Source organism: Python bivittatus, unplaced genomic scaffold, assembly GCF_059951505.1.
Source record: "Python bivittatus isolate LINGU-HERP-01145 unplaced genomic scaffold, Pbiv_v1 ctg000690_np1212, whole genome shotgun sequence".
Taxonomy (NCBI): Eukaryota; Metazoa; Chordata; class Lepidosauria; order Squamata; family Pythonidae; genus Python; species Python bivittatus.
Window position 1 is genome coordinate 4,689,599 of NW_028277096.1, and position 22,355 is coordinate 4,711,953.

The 22,355-nt window shown below is 37.3% G+C and overlaps 1 protein-coding gene across 1 annotated transcript in view; it reads right to left on the reverse strand.

Moving 5' to 3' along the window:
* Positions 1-22,355, reverse strand: part of RAB10 (RAB10, member RAS oncogene family) — a 44,804-nt gene that overhangs the window by 2,819 nt on the left and 19,630 nt on the right. Inside the window, exons 2-5 of the mRNA XM_007422353.4 lie at positions 18,393-18,453; positions 6,507-6,645; positions 4,067-4,156; positions 647-748 (exon numbers count right to left, since the gene is read on the reverse strand). Coding sequence (XP_007422415.1) covers positions 647-748; positions 4,067-4,156; positions 6,507-6,645; positions 18,393-18,453 — 392 coding nt within the window. The remainder of the gene's footprint in view (positions 1-646; positions 749-4,066; positions 4,157-6,506; positions 6,646-18,392; positions 18,454-22,355) is intronic.

Below are 22,355 nucleotides of genomic sequence, written 5' to 3' on the forward strand. Positions count from 1 at the left end.
ATAATATTTTTGACTTGTTTAATTGAGTTCTCTTTATCTAGTTTTAGAACTTGTGTGGAGAATCAGATCACATTTTAGGTCATATTTATGCAGAGACATTAAACATTCCAAAGGGTTCACAAACTTTTAAGCACAATTGTAGGTGGTAAAACTCACACCCCAAGGACCTTGTTCACTTCTTTTGGAGTTAACAGGCTCAAACTCTTCCCAGATAACAGTGTGCAGACATGCTTCTATAGGACTTGCCCAACTTCTGAGCAAAGGTGAGTGACTTTATCCAACAGATGCCAAGAAAATTCCTCACAGTGGCCCAACAAGGGCTCCCCCACTCCCTCCTTACCCAGAGGGGACCTGGTCACTCTAAACAAGCCCGTTGGCCAGTTATCCGCAGACATAGTAAGAATGGAGAATATTGCTTTGCTGCGCTTAGCACCACAAGGTAAGTCCTAATAAAGGCTCTCACCTGTCCTTGGTTGCCCTTGCTCTTCATGTTTCACCAGTGACACTCTAGTGCGCATGGTAGCTATGGGCAACACTGATATCACTATGCAGTTTAAGTCAGTGGGCCCCAATGGATCTGAAACCATATTCAGTATTTAATGTTCCTGCCATCCCATTTTCTGCTAAAGATCAAGTTTATAGTTACCTTTCGAAGAATGTCTTCTGCTAACGTGAGGAATGCCTTCTCAATGTTTATATTTGCTTTTGCACTAGTTTCGAAAAACCTAATACCATGCTCCCTTGCAATCTAGGCCAAAAGGAAAAAAAAACTGTTAAGCTTGCTTACAAATGCTTCTTGTTAATGCTACACATCAGCAAGTGTGAACTTGCTCAGACATACTATTCAAAAACACACTTTAAAAAAAACACCCTAATTCAATCACATTAAAAAAAACACTTGCAAGTTAGTGCAGAACTGTTAAGACTGCCCCAAAGTTTATATATAACAAAACAACACATTTTAAAATTTTTTAGCAAAGCATAATTCATATATGTACAATTTAAAATTCTAGTTAAATAATATGTTCTCGCAGGAATATAAACACCTTAGAGGCTGTTCCATCAATTGCAAAATTTTATACAGATGAATAACTGAAGAGAACCATATCCCAGGACTTAGAACTTTAAAGACCAAACCAACATTCCAAATTGGGGGAAACGCTCCAGTAATAAATGCAGATTCCTAACACCAGGACTAAAAAAGAATCCCACATTGTGGCATTTTTTATCAGAAGTTTTAGAACAGTTTTTAAAGACAACCCTCCATAGAATACTTTACCACAGCTACATTTATAGATCTTGCTAAACCATTGCTTGTTGAACAATCCATAGTGGCATGGTTCATACAGTCAGGTCCAGAAATATTGGGACATCGACACAATTCTAACATCTTTGGTTCTATACACCACCACAATGGATTTGGAATGAAACAAACACAATGTGCTTTAACTGCAGACTGTCAGCTTTAATTTGAAGGTATGTACATCCAACTCAGGTGAACGGTGTAGGAATTACAACAGTTTGCATATGTGCCTCCCACTTGGTAAGGGACCAAAAATAATGGGACAGAATAATAATCATAAATCAAACTTTCCCTTTTTAATACTTGGTTGCAAATCCGTTGCAGTCAATCACAGCCTGAAGCCTGGAATGCATAGACATCACCAGACGCTGGGTTTCATCCCTGGTGATGCTCTGCCAGGCCTCTACTGCAACTGTCTTCAGTTCCTGCTTGTTCTTGGGGCATTTTCCCTTCAGTTTTGTCTTCAGCAAGTGAAATGCATGCTCAATGGGATTCAGGTCAGGTGATTGACTTGGCCATTGCATAACATTCCACTTCTGTCCCTTCAAAACCTCTTTGGTTGCTTTTGCAGTATGCTTTGGGTCACTGTCCATCTGTACTGTGAAGCGCCGTCCAATGAGTTCTGCAGCATTTGGCTGAATGTGAGCAGATTAATATTGCCCGAAACACTGCAGGATTCATCCTGCTGCTTTTGTCAGCAGTCACATCCTCAATAAATACAAGAGAACCAGTTCCATTGGCAGCCATACATGCCCACGCCATGACACTACCACCACCATGCTTCACTGATGAGGTGGTATGCTTAGGATCATGAGCAGTTCCTTTCCTTCTCCATACTCTTCTCTTCCCATCACTCTGGTACAAGTTGATCTTGGTCTCATCTGTCCATAGGATGTTGTTCCAGAACTGTGACGGCTTTTTTAGATGTCGTTTGGCAAACTCTAATCTGGCCTTCCTGTTTTTGAGGCTCACCAATGGTTTACATCTTGTGGTGAACCCTCTGTATTCACTCTGGTGACGTCTTCTTTTGATTGTTGACTTTGACACACATACACCTACCTCCTGGAGAGTGTTCTTGATCTGGCCAACTGTTGTGAAGGGTGTTTTCTTCACCAGGGAAAGGATTCTTCGGTCATCCACCACAGTTGTTTTCCGTTGTCTCCTGGGTCTTTTGGTGTTGCTGAGCTCACCAGTGCATTCCTTCTTTTTGAGAATGTTCCAAACAGTTGTTTTGACCACGCCTAATGTTCTTGCTATCTCTCTGATGGGTTTGTTTTGTTTCTTCAGCCTAATGATGGCTTGCTTCACTGATAGTGACAGCTCTTTGGATCTCATCTTGAGAGTTGACAGCAACAGATTCCAAATGCAAATAGCACACTTGAAATGAACTCTGGGCCTTTTATCTGCACATTGTAATTGGGGTACTGAGGGAATATCACACACCTGGCCATGGAACAGCTGAGTAGCCAATTGTCCCATTACTTTTGGTCCCTTAACAAGTGGGAGGCACATATGCAAACTGTTGTAATTCCTACACCGTTCACCTGAGTTGGATGTACATACCCTCAAATTAAAGCTGACAGTCTGCAGTTAAGGCACATTGTGTTTGTTTCATTCCAAATCCATTGTGGTGGTGTACAGAGCCAAAGATGTTAGAATTGTGTCGATGTCCCAATATTTCTGGACCTGACTGTATATATTCCTAAATCTAATCCTAATTCATAAATCACAGTTTACAAATTATAATGGCTGAGTTCACATATCATGCTAAGCCAAACCAAAACCAAGTAAGGGCAGATTTTGGTTTAATGAAATTTGTGAATGTAGATAACTTTCCTTTCTATAATGGAAATTACCCCCAACTAAGCTTCTTTCCTCTTATTTGGCATGTCCAAGCCTCAATCATCTACTGCAGTGTTTCTCAACCTTGGCAGCTTTCAGATGTGTCGACTTCAATTCCCATGACTGGCTGGGGAATTCTGGGAGTTGAAATCCACACATCTGAAAGCTTCCAAGGTTGAGAAACATTGATCTACTGTCATCTCTCAATTCAAATAATTTTAGCCTAGTGTTAACCCTTCTGTCAACCTACTCATTTGATTCTGTGTTAAATATCCTAACCCTAACCTAGTAAAATATAGAGAAACTTATAGACCTAAAAATATAATTATTGAACATTTGTGTTATTTTATCAATATTCTTTAAAAACTAGCATTTTTCATGTATGCATGTGAGAAAAGAGCAATACTGCTAATATAAAAGCTAATGTAAAATTTTTATAAACATGATGGCTGCTAGGACTATGTGCAGATTAGCTACAACCTTCTAGACTTCAGCCCATACACAGATAGATCTCCCACTTAACAACTTCCTATAGATTCCTTCCTGGTAATCAAGTCACATATAAAGGAGGGCTGGGCAGCCTGTGATCCTTAAGTTCTCTTTTTATAGCCCAAGGATGACATTCTGACCGTAATTGCTAAAAACTGACAGCAGAGTTTCATGTAAACAAGAAAACACATGAAAATGATAATGTTAGCTTTAAGATAAGCACATTACAATTAACCCCCTCCCCAAACCGAGCCCCATCAAAATATATGTTATGGTCCCACTAACTTGATGGCGTTCAGCCTCACTAAACATGCCAAGTGTATCTTTTAGCCACCAAAAGAATGCTGACCTCTGGCCTAAAGGAAACTTAAGAGCTTACTTTCTTAAAGTATCTGCACTACCAGTGCAGAAAACTGGTGATGTGGTACTCACCTGTTCACCTTTTGCTTTGGGTACCACCCTCTTGTCATCCATATCACACTTGTTTCCTAAAAGCATTCGCTCCACATCTTCATTAGCATGCTAGGGTGCAATCACAGAATGGTATTTTATATTTCTGTACAGCATTCTATCAAGAACCTTATGAAAGTAAGTGCAGAGGGCACGAGTGAAATTTACAGCCCCCTTTCCTTTCATTTTGGGGGCTTGGGTTGTTGTCGTTTAAGTACAATAGGTGCATTAAACCTACTGGAAATCAAAATCAGAAAATAATGGTACTCAATTATCAAATAAATACAATAAAATATACTCAAATTATTCCCCAACTGCAACACAAGATTATATGGATACCTTGCCAAGATTGAGCCAGTTTGGATTATACTATTTTACTGGGACAATTTCACTGTGATCCTAATAATATGGCCCAAAACATGTTTAGAATTGGAGAGATCTATGATATAATAAATTAATAAGAACTGGGGGAGCTGTATGAAGAATTATCTTCAACAAACATTTGAGAGCAATGCTTACATACAACAAAACCCAATATTTCAAGGAAGGTAAAATATAAATGTATTTAAACTAATTCTTGAATTAAAACAACGAAAATTAAGCTAAATTAGTAGTGTGGTTTGGAGGTGACTAGGTGGGATACTGCATCTCCACTGCATCTACATCAGGCTAAAAAATGTACTCCATGGTTATGAACTAAATAATTTAAATTAATCTAACCAAAACACAGTCCCTAAGATTGTCCTCATCAGCCACCTGTTCCTTAAAGATTACACAGCCATTATCGTGATTACTAAGCCTTACTATCAGCCTACAAAACCATTCTGGCTTTATCCCTCACTGCTTTAAGACAGTGCTTGCTCAAGTCTTGGCCATCATGTCTGATTACAATGCAAAATCTCTGAAAGTCCAAGCTGCAAATTTAAATGTACTAATATACAGATTGAGTAATACTAGCTATGAGGAAAGTACTGTACTTGGTTGGGGGGGGGGTGGAATGGCTTATTCACTGCAAAAAGCAAGATTGCCTCAAGGGATACCATTTGTCTAATATTTTCAAGAACCAAAAACACAGTGATAGATTGTAGAAGATTACTTTCTGTAGCTCTCCTATGCTGACTCTGTGAGAACATCCCTACTCCCACTTCCTCTTGATTTTACTGTTCTAGTATCTTAAATTTAGCTACTCTAAGATATTTATCCACAAAATGGCATATAAATGCATTAAGTACATGATATAATCAATTCTTATGTATTTAAAATCTATAAAACAACAACAACAAAAGAATGCTGAGACATTTTCTATAAATGCTCAAATTTGGGGCAGATGGTGTTTAAATCCCCTGGGATCAAGGATAGCATCAAACTCTTTCCAATTCTTCCATAATAAGCAGACACCCATCTGAACACATCAGGACTATCAAAATAGGAAAAAGTCAAGAATCAAAAGGTGTTTAGTTAATCTCCTTGCAAGCCGAAGTTCTTGCTAATTACAGCAAGTTATATTCAGTAACAGTGTCTTCCACCTTACCTGACAAGCATCCTATGCCTTGGGAATTTTATTCTATGCTACTTGTATTTTTGGAGTAATCACTATGATAGTTCAGGGACTGTGCAAATGTACTGGAAGAGGCTGAGCAGCTATTGATATGAATTACAGTCCAGAAGTCAGATGTTAGAAGGAACACCTTTAAATAGCCTTGTTTTAGCACAGAGAAGTAAAAGAGGAGACCAGGTTGATGGTGAGTCCGGTATTAGAAAATAAACATTTATCAGAACCCAAGTGAAGAATTTGAGGGGCTGGATAAGCCATTCTTAATACAGGTAGTCCTCAGGTTACAACTATTCGTCCAGTGACCATTCAAAGTTACAATGGTGCTGAACGAGGGGGACTTATGATGGGTCTTTGGAGTTCCGGCCATCGCAGCGTCCCCACAGTCATGTGATCACAATACAGGCGCCGGCTCACGATTACGACATCGCAAAGAGCTGCAATCATGCGATTGCAATTTCCAACATTCCCTGCCGACTTCCCACAGGCAAAGTAAATGGGGAAGCCAGCAGGAAGTCAGAAGTTGTAATCACGTGAGGTCCTCGCTTAACGTCCTGTGCAGTCCTTGTTTAACAATGGCAACTGGGATTTCTGGAATTGCCGTCACTAAGCAACACAGTCATCTGAAGTCACGCTTTATGACTGTGTTGCTTAGCAATGGAGTTCCCAGTCCCAATTGCCATCATAACCCGAGGACTACCTGAATTACATTTACAATATGTCTGAACAACAGGATCCTTAGCAAACCATAAACTATGCAATATTTTAAATGTAACAGGTCTTTCAATTATAGCAAACACATTGTGCTATACCAGCAGCCCTTGAAATGCACAGCACTATTTTTGCACCATCCCACACCAAACTGCTCACCTCATCTATGTTTCTGAGCCATTTGCTGATGTTTTCAAAGCTTTTGGCATTGGTGATATCATACACTAGCATGATTCCCATGGCACCTCTGTAGTACGAGGTGGTGATGGTATGGAATCGCTCTTGTCCTGCTGTGTCCCTGTAAAGAGAAGCAATGAAACACTGAAGAGTCTAACAAAACGTTGAATGAAAAATATTGGAAGGTGAGAAAATGGATGACCAGAACCAGTCATGACACCTACATAATTTTCAGTTTTGCTGCCCTTCGTGTCCTGTGGAAGTATGTCACACAGCCGTCATTACATTTGGGTTCTCAGACAATTACTTTGCACAACTGATGCATTCAGTGCAGCAATAACAAATTTTCCCACTTACTATAATATATTCCAATCTCCTAGTATATATTCTTAAAAAAATGGTTTACAACTTAAGAAGATACTTTATGAGCTATGCCTCCTCATATAAATACAGATTTTTTACTAGTCCATTCCTTAATACAACCTGTTGAGCTCCTTGAATTTTCTGTATTGCAAGCTAGCTTATATTGTTTGTAAAGTTGTAAAATTGTAAAATATTCGGGGCTCCCAGACAAGAGGGATGAATATAATGTATTTTTTCAATTTTGTTCCTGTTTGAATTTAGATGGATTTGACTTTGCTTTCTTCTTTCCTATAATGTGGTTCAGAATACATATTCTTCAGTACTAAGAGAGATCCAGATTTCATTTTGGAAGGCATATTCATATAAAGCAATTACTTTGTTTTTCAATTTCCTTTAAAAACAGAATGACAGAATAATATTCTTATACTCTAGAAGACACATAGTTGTGAACTAATTAGTAGACAGTTTTATGGCTGTTTGGAGGATATTTCACTGTGATGTGCTAGGAGAACCACCACCAATAGCTTTTAGATTATACTGGCTATCTTTTTAATCAAACAAAAATATATTATTAGTTAACAAAAAATAATATGTATTTTTCATTAACCATTTTGGGAACTTCATTTAAATATTCCCAAGTGGGGAACTTTATTTAAATATTCCCAAATGGGGAACTTCATTTAAATATTCGCAAATGGGTCTCTTCATAACCTGCTGCCCCAGTTAGGTTTTAGTCTACATTCCTCCAGTTCTGATTGTGAAAATGGACAATTCATTCTCTAAAAATTGTTGGAAATATAACAACCAGGTCAGATCACTTTTTTGTATTTGGTGGCAATGTCACAAAGCTCAACAATTCTGGAAAATGATTACACTGGAATGAAAAAAAAAATCTAAAAATTGGATTTCCTTTCCAACTATTTTTTAAATTAAATATTACTGAACCTTTTATTCCTACAAAGTATACTGAATTAGCATTGTGGATGGTAACTGCTGCAAGGATACTATACACTTCCTACTGGAAAGTACATATAATTCCTTCTGCGGAAAAATGGCTAATTAAGGTATGGGAACATTCCTTGATGTCCAAAATAACTTTGTATCTCAAAAGTAAATCTGACACAGAATTTAACTCAATTTGGAAACCATTTTTTAATTATAATTCTATGCAGGTAGTCCTGCAACTTACCATTCATTTAATGACCTTTCCAAGTTACAATAGTGCTGAAAAAAGTTTCTTACGCACTTACGACTGTCACAGTGTCCCCGCAGTCACATGATCAAAAGTTTGGGGCTTGGCAACTGGCATGTATTTATGATCGTTGCAGCATCCCAGGGTTACGTGATCGCCATTTGCAAATTTCTCAGGGGGCTTCCAACAAGCAAAGTCAATGTGGAAAGCTGGATTCACTTAACAACTATAGCAAAAAATGTTGTAAAACTGGGTGTGACTCACTTAAGCGCATTGCTTAGTGATGGAAGTTCCGGTCCCAATTGTGGTTGTATGTCGAGGACTACCTGTATATGGGATTGTACCCTATCTGAAATATCTGTTTCTCTAAACATAATGTCTTAATATTCTAATTCTAAAGGATCTGTTAAATCTGTTAAAGCCAGTTTGGTTTACTGGTTAAGGCACTGGCCAAGAAATCAGGAAACTCTGAGTCCTAGGCCTGCCTTAGGCATGAAAGCCGGCTGGGTGACTTTGGTCCAGCCACTCTCTCTCAGCCCATCCCACCTCACAGGGTTATTGTTGTGGGGAAAATGGGGGCCAGGACTATAGGTATGTTCGCTACCTTGATTAATAGATAGATATAGATATACATGAGATAAAAATCTAATAGTAATAATAATAGATCAACTTTATGATTTATACTGTGCTGATTACTGCTGTTGACATCTACATATTGCTTGGATTTTAACAATTACCTAAAGCTTTTAAAATGATATAATATATTCAATTATTTAAACCCAGTTAATGAATATTGAAAATTTTAACCTAATTCCATGATGCTTATAACTTCCCTGGGATATTTACTTCATATTTTATCTTTCTGTATTTTTTCCTCTTCTTGTGTCTATTTTTGGTCTTCTTTTTTCAACATTTATATATTTAAAAATGAGCAGAAACCTTTATTTCTTAAATCCTCAAGACTTCAGAAGTGTGTTCCACTCACTTTTTGTTTCACTTTTTATTCCTCTCAAATGTTCCTTGCATTTACATTCACATTCTTCCTTCTTGTCCAGATCTATTCAAGTCTCCATCCTCTTAAATTCTCTATTGACTAACTTTTGTTTTAATATTTTTAGATAGAGGTAAGTTAACACACTCAGTAACTTCTCATCTCTATCTTAGCAACTAGAATAGAATTAAATGCTGTGTTCATAATTATATCTTTGAACTATGATAATTCATAAGAATCATTAATAAATTAAAATAACATTAATTTCCTGAGGAGCTGAGGAAAATGAAGAGAGATGGCCTGCTGAAAGTTTCTGGGGAGATACTGTTCCAGAAAATGGGGGCCATTACAAGGAAGGCCTACCATCTCACTCAAGCCCTATGAACCTCACGAGGAGAGGAAAATTAAGTGACTGAAATATACCTAGAACGATGGTGGTGGAAAACCAGAACTGAAGGTGATTGAGCACTGGTACAAGCTCACATTGAAGCCTACACAGTAGCAACAAGTAGTGAAGTTACAACTCTTCTGCACAATTGTGTCTTCTGCCCCCACCTTGCTGCCACTCCACAAACAAGTTAAAGCTGTTTTATTCCAATGTGCTTTGGTCCCAGCTGACTTACTGAGGGCAGCTATCTTGAGTTTTATCTTCGCTTTTCATTTGTAACGAATTTTTGGTTTTGATATTGATCTGGATTTAGTTTTTATTATGTTTTTATTTTTGTCTGAAGTTGTACAGTACATCAAATCCTTGGGATTGGGGCAGATTATAGAAAATGCAATATAAATTTATTTATTTGTTTTTTAACACAAACTTTAAAAGGCCTATTTTTATATATGGTTGTTTGAATACTCAGATATATATTGAGAGCCCTGGAAAATTCCAAGTATAAATTAAACTAATATACAAATTACTTCTGAATTTATTAACATGTTGAATGCCACATTTACACAGTTCAAGACAACTTACAAGCATAAATATGCAATTCAAGAAGAAAAACAAATAAGCGCCATACCATCCCTTTCAGAAGGCTGGCAGAAGACTTTGTCCCTCCACTTTCTTCTAGCTCTGACTGAACCCCTTTCCTTCTTAACTATTGATGGGACAAGAATGCTATCAAAGCTGTTAAGTTAATAAGGCAAATAAAGATAGCTTTCAGTAAAGGCCTTAGGTCGAACAATATTCTGCTTCTGTACTCGGACTGAAAAGCCAGGTGCATCAAGACTGGTTTGATGAAAACTACGAGACCATTTCAGTAGCCCTTCAGGCCAAGAACAAGGCCTATGCAGACTGGCAGAATGATCCATCATCTGTCTCAAAGAAAGGCAAGTTTAAGCACCTGCAGTCCAAAGTACAGGTGGAACTACGAGAAATGCAGGACAAGTGGTGGCAGAGAAAGACAGCAATCTACAGTTGATGCTGAACAAATTCTCAGATGCTGCTATGCTCTTTGGCCTGATTATCAGCCTGAACAAGACTGAAATAATTTACCAGCCCGTGACAAATACCAATCCAGTAGAACCAAAAATCATTGCTGATGACAACCAGCTGACAAATATAAACAGATACTTGGGAAGCATCATCTCGAGTGATGGGTCTTTGGACAAAGAAATTGACTCCAGGATCAGCAAGGCCAGCCAGGCACTGGGGCGGCTGCATACTAGAGTGCTCAGTCAACCCAACTTCCATATCTGCACAAAGCTGAAAGTCTACAGAGCTGTGGTTATCCCTTCTCTCCTATATGGATGTGAGTCCTGGACTCTGTACTGAAGGCACATCAACCAACTGGAGAAATTTCACATGCACGCTCTCCACTCCATCCTTGGCATTCATTGGCAAGACTGTTTCTCCAACCTGGAAGTCTTGGATCATGTAGAGTCCACCAGCATTGAGTCCCTGATTGTCAGAGCCCAGATGCGGTAATGGGACATGTCATCAGAATGGATGACCACTGTATGCCTCACCAGTTGCTCTACAGTACAGTGGGGCAAAAAAGTATTTAGTCAGCCACCAATTGTGCAAGTTCTCCCACTTAAAAAGATGAGAGAGGCCTGTAATTTTCATCATAGGTATACCTCAACTATGAGAGACAAAATGGGGGAAAAAATCCAGAAAATCACATTGTCTGATTTTTAAAGAATTTATTTGCAAATCATGGTGGAAAATAAATATTTGGTCAATATCAAAAGTTCATCTCAATACTTTGTTATATATCCTTTGTTGGCAATGACAGAGGTCAAATGTTTTCTGTAAGTCTTCACAAGGTTTTCACACACTGTTGCTGGTATTTTGGCCCATTCCTCCATGCAGATCTCCTCTAGAGCAGTGATGTTTTGGGGCTGTCGCTGGGCAACACGGACTTTCAACTCCCTCCAAAGGTTTTCCATGGAGTTGAGATCTGGAGACTGGCTAGGCCACTCCAGGACCTTGAAATGCTTCTTACGGAGCCACTCCGTTGCCCGAGCAATGTGTTTGGGAGCATTGTCATGCTGAAAGACCCAGCCACGTTTCATCTTCAATGCCCTTGCTGATGGAAGGAGGTGTTCACTCAAAATCTCACGATACATGGCCCCATTCATTCTTTCCTTTACACGGATCAGTCGTCCTGGTCCCTTTGCAGAAAAACAGCCCCAAAGCATGATGTTTCCACCCCCATGCTTCACAGTAGGTATGGTGTTCTTTGGATGCAACTCAGCATTCTCTCTCCTCCAAACACAAGTTGAGTTTAGACCAAAACATTCTACTTTGGTTTCATCTGACCATATGACATTCTCCCAATCCTCTTCTGGATCATCCAAATGCTCTCTAGCAAACTTCAGACAGGCCCGGACATGTACTGGCTTAAGCAGGGGGACACGTCTGGCACTGCAGGATTTGAGTCCCTGGCGGTGTAGTGTGTTACTGATGGTAGCCTTTGTTACTTTGGTCCCAGCTCTCTGCAGGTCATTCACTAGGTCCCCCCGTGTGGTTCTGGGATTTTTGCTCACCGTTCTTGTGATCATTTTGATCCCACAGGGTGAGATCTTGCATGGAGCCCCAGATTGAGGGAGATTATCAGTGGTCTTGTATGTCTTCCATTTTCTAATTATTGCTCCCACAGTTGATTTCTTCACACCAAGCTGCTTGCCTATTGCAGATTCAGTCTTCCCAGCCTGGTGCAGGTCTACAATTTTGTTTCTGGTGTCCTTCGACAGCTCTTTGGTCTTGGCCATAGTGCAGCTTGGAGTGTGGCTGTTTGAGGTTGTCGACAGGTGTCTTTTATACTGATAACAAGGTCAAACAGGTGCCATTACTACAGGTAACGAGTGGAGGACAGAGGAGCCTCTTAAAGAAGTAGTTACAGGTCTGTGAGAGCCAGACATCTTGCTTGTTTGTAGATGACCAAATACTTATTTTCCACCATGATTTGCAAATAAATTCTTTAAAAATCAGACAATGTGATTTTCTGGATTTTTTTTCTCATTTTGTCTCTCATAGTTGAGGTATACCTATGATGGAAATTACAGGCCTCTCTCTTCTTTTTAAGTGGGAGAACCTGCACAATTGGTGGCTGACTAAATACTTTTTTGCCCCACTGTATACTGGAGTCTGGGAAGAGACCTAGAGGTCGACCACACACGCACTACAAAGACTCTGTTAAAGAAACCCTATACCACTGTGACATCTGCCCAAGGGTACTAGAAGTTACAGCTACTGAAGAACCCACTGGCGAGCCCTGCACTATGAAGCCTCCACCAGCTTTGAAGACTGCCAAAAACTGATAGAAATCCGTGACAGAAATCCCAGAATAACACCCACAGTTACTACAACAATGGACTTCCAGTCCCCCCACTGTGCTAGATTACACTTCCAGACTGGGACTGCAGAGCCGCCACTGTGTCCACAGATGAACTGCACAACAGCATGTCTTCTTCAAATCTGAAGGACTACTATATATTCTGCTTCTAAAAGCTTAATCAAGATACTACAGACAATAAATATTACAAATTATCCAAAGCTTCATTCATGATTCTTTAATTTCTCCTGATATACAGGCAAAATGCATATGTTAAGTTCATACAAACAAAACTAAAAGCAATATAGATCAAAATTACAACAATGGACAAAATTTGAAATGCTATCTGAAATATTATTATAGACAACATAGTGCCACACTCAATTTCAATCCTCCCCAAAAGTTTCACACTTTTTTACAGAGGCACAAAGTTGTAACTTCTATATTTACCTTATGTAATACAGTATAAGCAAATTATTGTAGCTACATGGTAAGGGCAGAAACATTCTTACCAAAGAATTTTTACCATCTAAGAAAGGCAGAATCATCCTTAAATATAACAAGAAGGGGCAAAATCATACCATTAATTTGCAGTTATGAAGGCAGAAATGTCTTTACTAATTACCTTCCTCAATGACATCAGTGAATATTTACAACTAGATCATTTTGAGATTTAGCTAAGAGAATAGGTTCGCCTATGACTGCCCCTATATTGTGACAGTGAGGAAGGAAAAGTCATGTATTACCTTCCTTGAATACTCTGATGATAAAAACTATTAGCATAACGGCCAGTGTTCTAACCTTTAGTGAACCATAATTTATATATCAAACATTTACAACATCAGGTCATCACCACATCTTATGTCAGCTCTACCTAAGCTGTTAAGCACAAGGTGACATTCAGGAATGTAATTTTAGTAAAGTTATAGTCAGTAATGTTCAGTGTCAAAGGCACAGTAGATGAGTTAAAAAACAAAATACCCTGACCATAATTTAAGACAAAAGTATTTATTTCCTTTAAATTCTGTAAATGTGGCTTACAATACATGACATTCCATGATGCATTATGAAAACGAGAGGACAAAATAACTGGTTGTACATTTAAGTGGCTTATTTAATTCTCAAATGGAGATGCAACAGATAAAGAAATAGATTCAGAAATGAGTACAGCTCCCAAGAGTATGTATGAATTGGCACGTATCAGTTTTTGTTAACAGGCTAATATTACCATCTGTACCTCATTCCTATAATAGAAAATGCCAGACATTCTGCTAGATAGTTTATTGAGAAATGTTCAGTATGCTTATAAGGAGTGGTACTGGCATTACACATATATCTTCTCTAGAGAAAAGCAAAGTTGTGGAAAATCAGGGCTAGATTTTGCTCAGATAGCAACATTGTCCCCGTTGCAATTCAATTCACTGTCCTTTGTCCTTGATATACAGTGGTACCTCTAGTTATGAACTTAATCCGTTCCATGACTCTGGTTGCAACTCGAGTTGGTCTCAAATCGAGGTAATGTTTCCCATAAGGTTCAATGTAAATATGGCTAATCCACCCTCCGAATTTGGTCGCACCCCGAGGTAAATTTCCCCCATAAGGTTCAATGTAAATACGGCTAAACAGTTCTGAAACATATGCATTTTATTTTTAAACCTCAAAAACCTTCCAAACGCCACAAAAACCTTCCAAACGCCACAAAACACACCACAAGCCTCACTGAACATCTCCTTGCTACCGCGATCTTGCCCACAGGAAGCCGCGACTGCGTGGCAGCAGGGAAAATGGCCACGGATCTGGTTCGTAAGTACAGGCAAGTTTGTAAGTAGAAGTAAATTTTGGGGCCGGAGCTGGTCGTATCTCGAAAATTTCGTAAGTAGGGGTATTCGTAAGTAGAGGTACCACTGTATAGTATGCAACTTTTTAAATTCACACATGCATATCATCCACTTATTAGGATATTCCATGCATCTGTGGAAGTGGACTGTACATTTCATTTTCCACTTATCAAAAATACCTTGACTTCTTTTAGAACAGAGAGATAAAATGGACCTTTACTGCTATGTATAGATAAAAGAACATAACTCTCCACCAAAACAACTGGCTGAAAAAAAAAAAAGGGGGAAACATGAGACACTCAAAAATTCACTAAACAAGATGCATGTCTTACAGATAACTTAGTGACTCAAGTCCTTGAAATTTTAAGAAAACCAATAGTAATTGGTTTACCAATAGTAAACCAATACAGTAATTATGGAATGTTGGAACTTTACGGATAAAACAACAAAGATAAGAATATAAAGGCATAATAGCAGACAAACTTAAGTTTGAGTATCTCTTGGTACTCTTGGTACCCAGGAGAATAATGATTTTAGAGGGGAGGTAATTTTATAAATGCAATGCTTTTATATTAATAGCAGGAAGATTGTATAATCACAATAACATCATCGCCATGCTATGAAATACGTAGTAGTCTTTCTGGCACTGAAGGGAACTATCTTCAGCTAGAAAAGCTTTCTTTAGTTCCAAGGAATTTTTTCCCTTTTTAAAAAGTAATGTAGTGACATTATGTTAGCTTACTGTCTCTAGCTAATTTAGATATCACAAATTACGCTGGCCACTAATTTTCATGAAGAGAGAGCAAGATGGATTAATTTACAATAATGAGTCTTCCAGAGTTACTGGGAATATGTCTTTATGGGTATTTAAAAATAAATGTCAGTGCTTTATCCTTTTAACATTTTTGTTCCACCTGTCAAATCTGATGTTTCTTTTATAAGCACAACTGTTTGGGCTTACAGCTACTATTCTCAAGAGAACCAATACAGTGCCATGGAAACTCACCCAATGAGTTTGGGCCAATCTCAACTCAACCATTTTTCAGAGGTAGATTGTTGTGGGGGCAAAATTATGAAGACAATTTGGAGGAGGAAGTGCCTTAAGCTTCAGGAAGAAAGATGGGATACAGGTCTAACAAAAACTAAGCCAAATGCTGGTCCCAATTACTGCTGTTAAGTGAGGACTACCTGTAAACTTAACTAACAGACCTCTCTACAAATAATGTATACTTCCTGAAAGCAAGTGACTTTGTCAAACATTCTGGCCATCACATACCTTCTTGTTTTATATCTTTAAAAATTTAAAGAGAAGTAAGATACAACAGTGAATAAGCATCATCAGCTGGAATAAGCATGTAGTGGGAGCTTTTTCCCCTTTGCACATATCATAAACATACTTCCTCTATAGCTGGAGAAAGAGTTCACTCTAAGCAATTAACCATTAGCATTTACACCTACTAAAATGAAAATATGTTAAGCTGATACCAACAAACCACACTATGGTTTATGGCAAAGTATGAACATGTTCACCAATTTCTTGCAACTTTCCATCTAGTACAAAGAGCTTCTGAACTAAGGCCATCCTCAGGACTACAAAGGAGAAACATATTAAATTCGCACTCCGTATCTGCTTTGGTCCTAAAACTGATGAGCCCCACCCAGCTAATTTTAGTTGTTTAAATGGGGGTGAGTTATACCCTCTCTTAAGCCCCCAACATCCACAGTGGTGTTATTATTTGCATATCCAGTTTCCCTATTCAAGGATTTAAGATACATTCATATCATATAGTAATACATGAGAACAAGACTTAAGCTATACCACATATACAATTATAGGATTTCCCTTCTACTTGTACTACATGATTTACTACCTTAAAGGCAAAACTGTAGCTATGGTATTCTATGGAGGTCTTACAAATTAAGATATTCAAACACAACTTTTCACATTATTACCTATATAAGATGCTGATGGAGAATCAAGTACTGTACAGAGGAGAAATGCTAATAACACTTCCTTTTTTATGCCTTAAAAAAAGTATTCTCATAAATTATAAACTGTAATTTACTGTATGAAAATGGATTAATCAGAGTGCAAATATTGGGGTGGGGTAGGGTGTCTGGACATATAATATAACTTGGCCCAGAAGGAGTGCTCATATGATAATGAAATCTTGGGTATGGAATCTTGATCACACTTACATGAATGAGGTCGTAGATTATTAGTTAAGCTTTGTACCAAAACACCTGAGTACTCTGTTACAAATCTGCATATGACTCAGAGGATTTATCACTGAACATTTATACTGTATTGACTCACTATGTTAGATTCCTAAAAATTGGAAATCTATGCTTTCAATCTGATCCATAAATAGTAGAATCTCAGCCCTTCTTTCACGAGTCTGATACAGATTTATTACAAAGGGCTTTGGCTAATTTAACACCCGGAGCTAAAGCTGACATCACTTAAGAAAACTTTTGTTCATGTTTTATTTCCCCAAATTTGTTTCTGCCCAAATCGAAAAGGAGTCCCCAACCTTCTGGAGCAGCTTCGGGTGACAGATAGAAGATAAAAGGGGCATTATTTTTCTCACAGATGTACAGGTGGTTGTGATGGAATGGAATTATGAAGGCCAGGCTCAGGGAGATAAGTGGTTCTTAGCTCACCGGAGGAGCGTGGAAGTTCAGGAGGATGAGGCTGGCACCTCCCTGAGGAATTCACGGTGTTGTGCCTGGCTGGCTTGGGAGCTAGGTCTTCATTTAACAACTACTCATTCAGTGACCATTTGAACTTAAGACAGCACTGAACAAGTAGTTACGACTGGACCTCATACTTTGATGTACGATTTGTGACCTTCCCTGCTGGCTTCCCACAAGCAAAGTCAAAGAGGAAGCTGGCAGGAAGTCAGAAGTCGCAGTCATGTGAGGTCCTCACTTAACGACCCACATGGTTCTCATTTAATGATGGCAACCAGGACTGCCGGAATTACCATCACTAAGTAGGGCAGCCACATGGTTTTTCAACTTACAACTGTGTTGCTTAACAACGGAGTTTCTGGTCCCAATTAGCATTGCTAAAAGAGGAGGATCTGTAATTCCATTAAAAGAATAGCACTTGGAACTGTAATACTGTTTGCTATTAAATCTAACTAAATTACAATTAACACTCAATTTGCACTGAGTGCAATTTCTCTAGAATGGCTGTCTGCAGAATATACAGGTTATGGCGCTACTCATGTCCTTTTATATACATTTGTGGGGGAGAGGACTTTTGAGAATATTCAGCTTTTCTTGATCCCTACAGTTGCCACCATTTTTCCTATTAACTACTATGGCAATTTTTCGCTTTTTAAAGAGATTAATGGAACCAATCAGGGATTATTTATTTATTTCATCATATTTATGTAGCCACCCATCTCACAAAATATAACTCTAAGTGGCATACAATAAAAATCAGACCATAAAATAAACAATATTAAAAACATTCCACAATTTAAAAAGCACCAATGTTATTATTAAAAGACTAGGAGAGAGGATTCAATGTTATAGTGCCACCTCACAAGTTGATATGATATGACATGATATGATATATCATGAATATGTAGATATTTACTGGACAAAGCATATGTAGTTAATAACCCCCTTTTTTGCATGATCAATAAAAATCACAGAAAGTATTTTAAATGTCAAAATGTTTGGTTAGTCACTTACCATATCTGTAGCTTTATCTTCTTTCCTTGCAATTCAACTGTTTTGATCTTGAAATCTATCCCTACAAAGTGAAATAAAACAAATAAAATCAACAATGAAGCATGAAAATATTCACAAAAAGAACCCACACAAATAAATCTGAGAAGTATAACCATAAATATCCCATCAAAGAACCCTACAGAAAAGATTATTTTGAATTTGTCCCCTGCTGCAGGAGGATTACATTTGGGCTGTTCCTTTGTGCATTTCATTATAATGATTTTTTTGTTACTCATGTTTTTAATCCCATTACTGTACTCAGATTTGTTAGATGCTCACAGTCAGTTGTAACTGGGACAGCATATAAACTAAGAAAATAAAAATTAAAAAGTATCTGATTATATTTATCTACTTGTATTCCCTTAAGTACCAAGACACTGCACCTTGACTTAGTAACAAATTACATGTAATACTTGTTCTATAGTGTCACCAAAAACAGAAAAAAAGTTTTTCCAAAAACTAGCTTAAGGTTTTCAGGACAATAAATATATGTAGAATATATTTCTAAATACTATATATACATGTAACTAGTTATGCAATTCCAGTCTTCTGAATGACACCAAATATCTGACATGATTTTAATCTTGGTTTTAGCACTAGCAATGAGGTATTGGGGGGTGAGTCTCTGATATCTGGCTCTTTTTTGTTTAAATATTGGTTGGTTATACATTAAGCAGGAAGCATTAATGTTATAGTACCATGTTCTGTTTTAATGTTATGCCAGTATGTGTTTATTGTAAACTGCATTATAGATTTTCAAAACAAAACCTGGAATAGGAGAGGAGGGAATGAAGAGTGAACAAGTAATTTTAAAAATAATGTTTATATTATTGTCTAATGGGAATACTCCTTTCTGCAGAACTGATCTTCTGGGCTAAAAATGCCTCCTAAGAATTCCCCACATATTTCATCAACATGTTCTTTTAGCATGTAACAGAAATCAAATATCACAAATTGTCTTTGGATTTGAGAAAGTATAACACGATTTACACTGACTGAATCCAGCTCCCGTGCACTAAACTATTAATTTTTTTAAATGATGTCCAAGCTGATTTGCAAAGCATTCATAAAATTATTAAATATATTTTAAAAATATAAATGGTTATATTCACTAAAGGAAGAAGAATTCATCTGCTACATGTATTGCATGGCCAAATATTTGTGAGATTCTGGAGTGTTTGAGGGGCTGGGAAAGATTAAGTGTGGAAACTGGGCCATTTTTCTCCTCAATGCCTGCTTTCCATACTTATTTTGTAGCAAAAACAAAATTAAAAAGAGTCAATTTCACTACTAAATTTCAATGGTGTAATTTAAGGTGCTGGCTAGGCCAAATGCAGTTCGAGAGCTGCCCATGCATGACTCATATTAGTATGAGATGCTTAACTATCTTGGAAAATTCATGACGTACTCATAAGTGTTTATGTTACAAGGTTCAGTTTGTGAAGCATTATTTTCAAATTAAAACTGAAACTCTGATCTGACAGTATTATAAAAAATTTAAGTTTTCATAATGCTAGTCTGATGCTTTGCATTCTCAGAAGTATCAGACTTGCATTATGAAAACTTAAATGCCTGTATTATCTTTAGTTGGGGGGTATTAGATTTAGGCTTGATACAAAACTGGTTCAAAACACTGGAATAGATTTTGACTGGAAATCAACTTTGGTATTCATATGTAACACAACTCTTTGTAATATCCAGGATCACATTTCAGAGCCGTGTTAACTATGAATCCCCAAATGTGATTTCCAGTCAAAACCTATTCCAACATTTTATCCCTGTTTTGTGATATTTAGCTTGAATTTTGTATCTTTTGTACCTAAAGGTAATACAGGCATTTCAGCGTGGGGTCCAGATGAAATACTTAAAAACACTAATGTTGCTACATTCTTCTAAAACCTGTGCCAAAGGTTTTACAAAAAGTTTGTAACATTTTGTTCCACCAAACTCAGGTTTTGCTCTCTCCCCAAAATGGACTACCCAGTGTACTCCTGCTGGACCTATGGCACATTCCCAAACCAACATAAGCTTATAGACCCCAAATCAATGCCAAAATTTTGTAGTACTTTGTTCACCAAGTCCAAACTTTGTTATATAGTTCAGTCACCTTCAACTCTTTGCATCATCTTAGAAATAATTTGATGCTGAATAAATAAAAGTTATTACTTGCCATTTTTTTGGTAATTGATATAATTGTCTGGAAGAAGTATAAAATAATTTTCAGTTTAAATTACAATACATAGGGAATACGTTTGTGAAGGTAATAAGTAATTAAGTAAACATTGGTATTTTAAATTTCTAAAACTATATCAACATGAAATCAAATTATCAATTACTTGGAATTTACTTCTAACACTTACTAACACTTAAAATTGCCAAGACAATATTCTAGAAATCAATGCATTGATAATATGTAGTAGATAGCGCTGCTTATTAAATGGAATTAAACTGTTTCATTTAGAGAAGACAGAATTTAAGATATCAGTATCAATCAGGTACTGTTACAGTGAAATATCTGTATGGAACAGCCCTTTACAGATATACACAAACAAACAAGAAGTTATAATGAAACATGTGACCACTTATATAGAATATAATATGGTGGATGCTTCAGAGTAGACTGGTGTGTGCAAGAGATTCAGATGTATTCATTTCAATCAACAGACATAAACATCTGTGCTTGGAAAAATGATTTACTACAGATGTAACTGGCTAGAATACTGGCTCTGTTTTGCAAAGTAACATGATGTGACAATGATCAAGAGTCATCCAGCAAAATGAGGAAAAAGAACAGGAGGGAAGTACAAAGTAGGAGAAAATCAACTGTTATTTTTAGGTCTCATTTTTCCTAAGGACTTTCAAAGGTTCCAACTATTTTTAATAGGCAGCCTTTATTTTTATAAGTATATGTGATGGGAAAAATAGCAGCAATGTAAGATTCAGAGAGTTAACATAATTAATTTGGGTATATATCTCTACTGCAGAAATGTAGAATCAGAATAAATATGAAAAAAGGCATGTTAGTTATCCACTTTTGGAGGAGGAATACAAAACCTAGGCTTGATAGAACATCAAACAGCACCCTAAGATAGAAATTAATGTGAGGCATTCTTTAATAGTGCGTTTAGTTAAAAGACTAAGTATGAACTGAAAGTGTTTAAAAAGACAAATGTATAGATAAAATTATACTTGTTGCACATTTTAATTGTGATTTTGCCTCCTCCTTTTAAAATAAAATGAGAGTTTCCTCATTTATGCTTACAGGTTGGAAATCCTAAGATATGAGTCAGAAATTGAATTACTATGTCAAAATGTCCCAACGAACCAAGACAAACTTCACCTCAAGTCAGAAAATCAACAACATTTGAGAACTTGCTGACAAACTCCAAAAACTTGCCCATACTGCCGTTCAGTGGAGCAAGAACATATAGCCATTATGTGGTTTGTTTTTGGCTTCTGCTAAAGCACATGACATGCTTAACCATAACAGACTAGGTTCAGACATAACATGGAGAATGGATTCTGCAGCCCACTTCTGATCTTAGATATCAATGTGCAATTTTAATAAAGCAGCTAACATTTCCTGTGCTCTGTACATCACCAAAAGATAAGAAAATTCTAGACTGCAGACTTACAATCCAATAGACACAACAGAAAAAACTACATGGATGCAAACACTGGAAGAACAGCTCCATTTTTGCCTAATTTATGAGTCCAATTTCATACAGTTAAGAGATCTCCCAGTGGTACACATGCACTGACTCACAAATACTGAAGCATATTTGAAATATATGCGCTATCACTGACTGAAACTAAGCAGCAATTAAATCAGAATTCTATAATCCTAGTTTTAGCAGAGCAATATTAAATCAGGTAACTGAAATTTTAATTGAACTTTCAAGACTGCTTTAGTATGGTGCTATG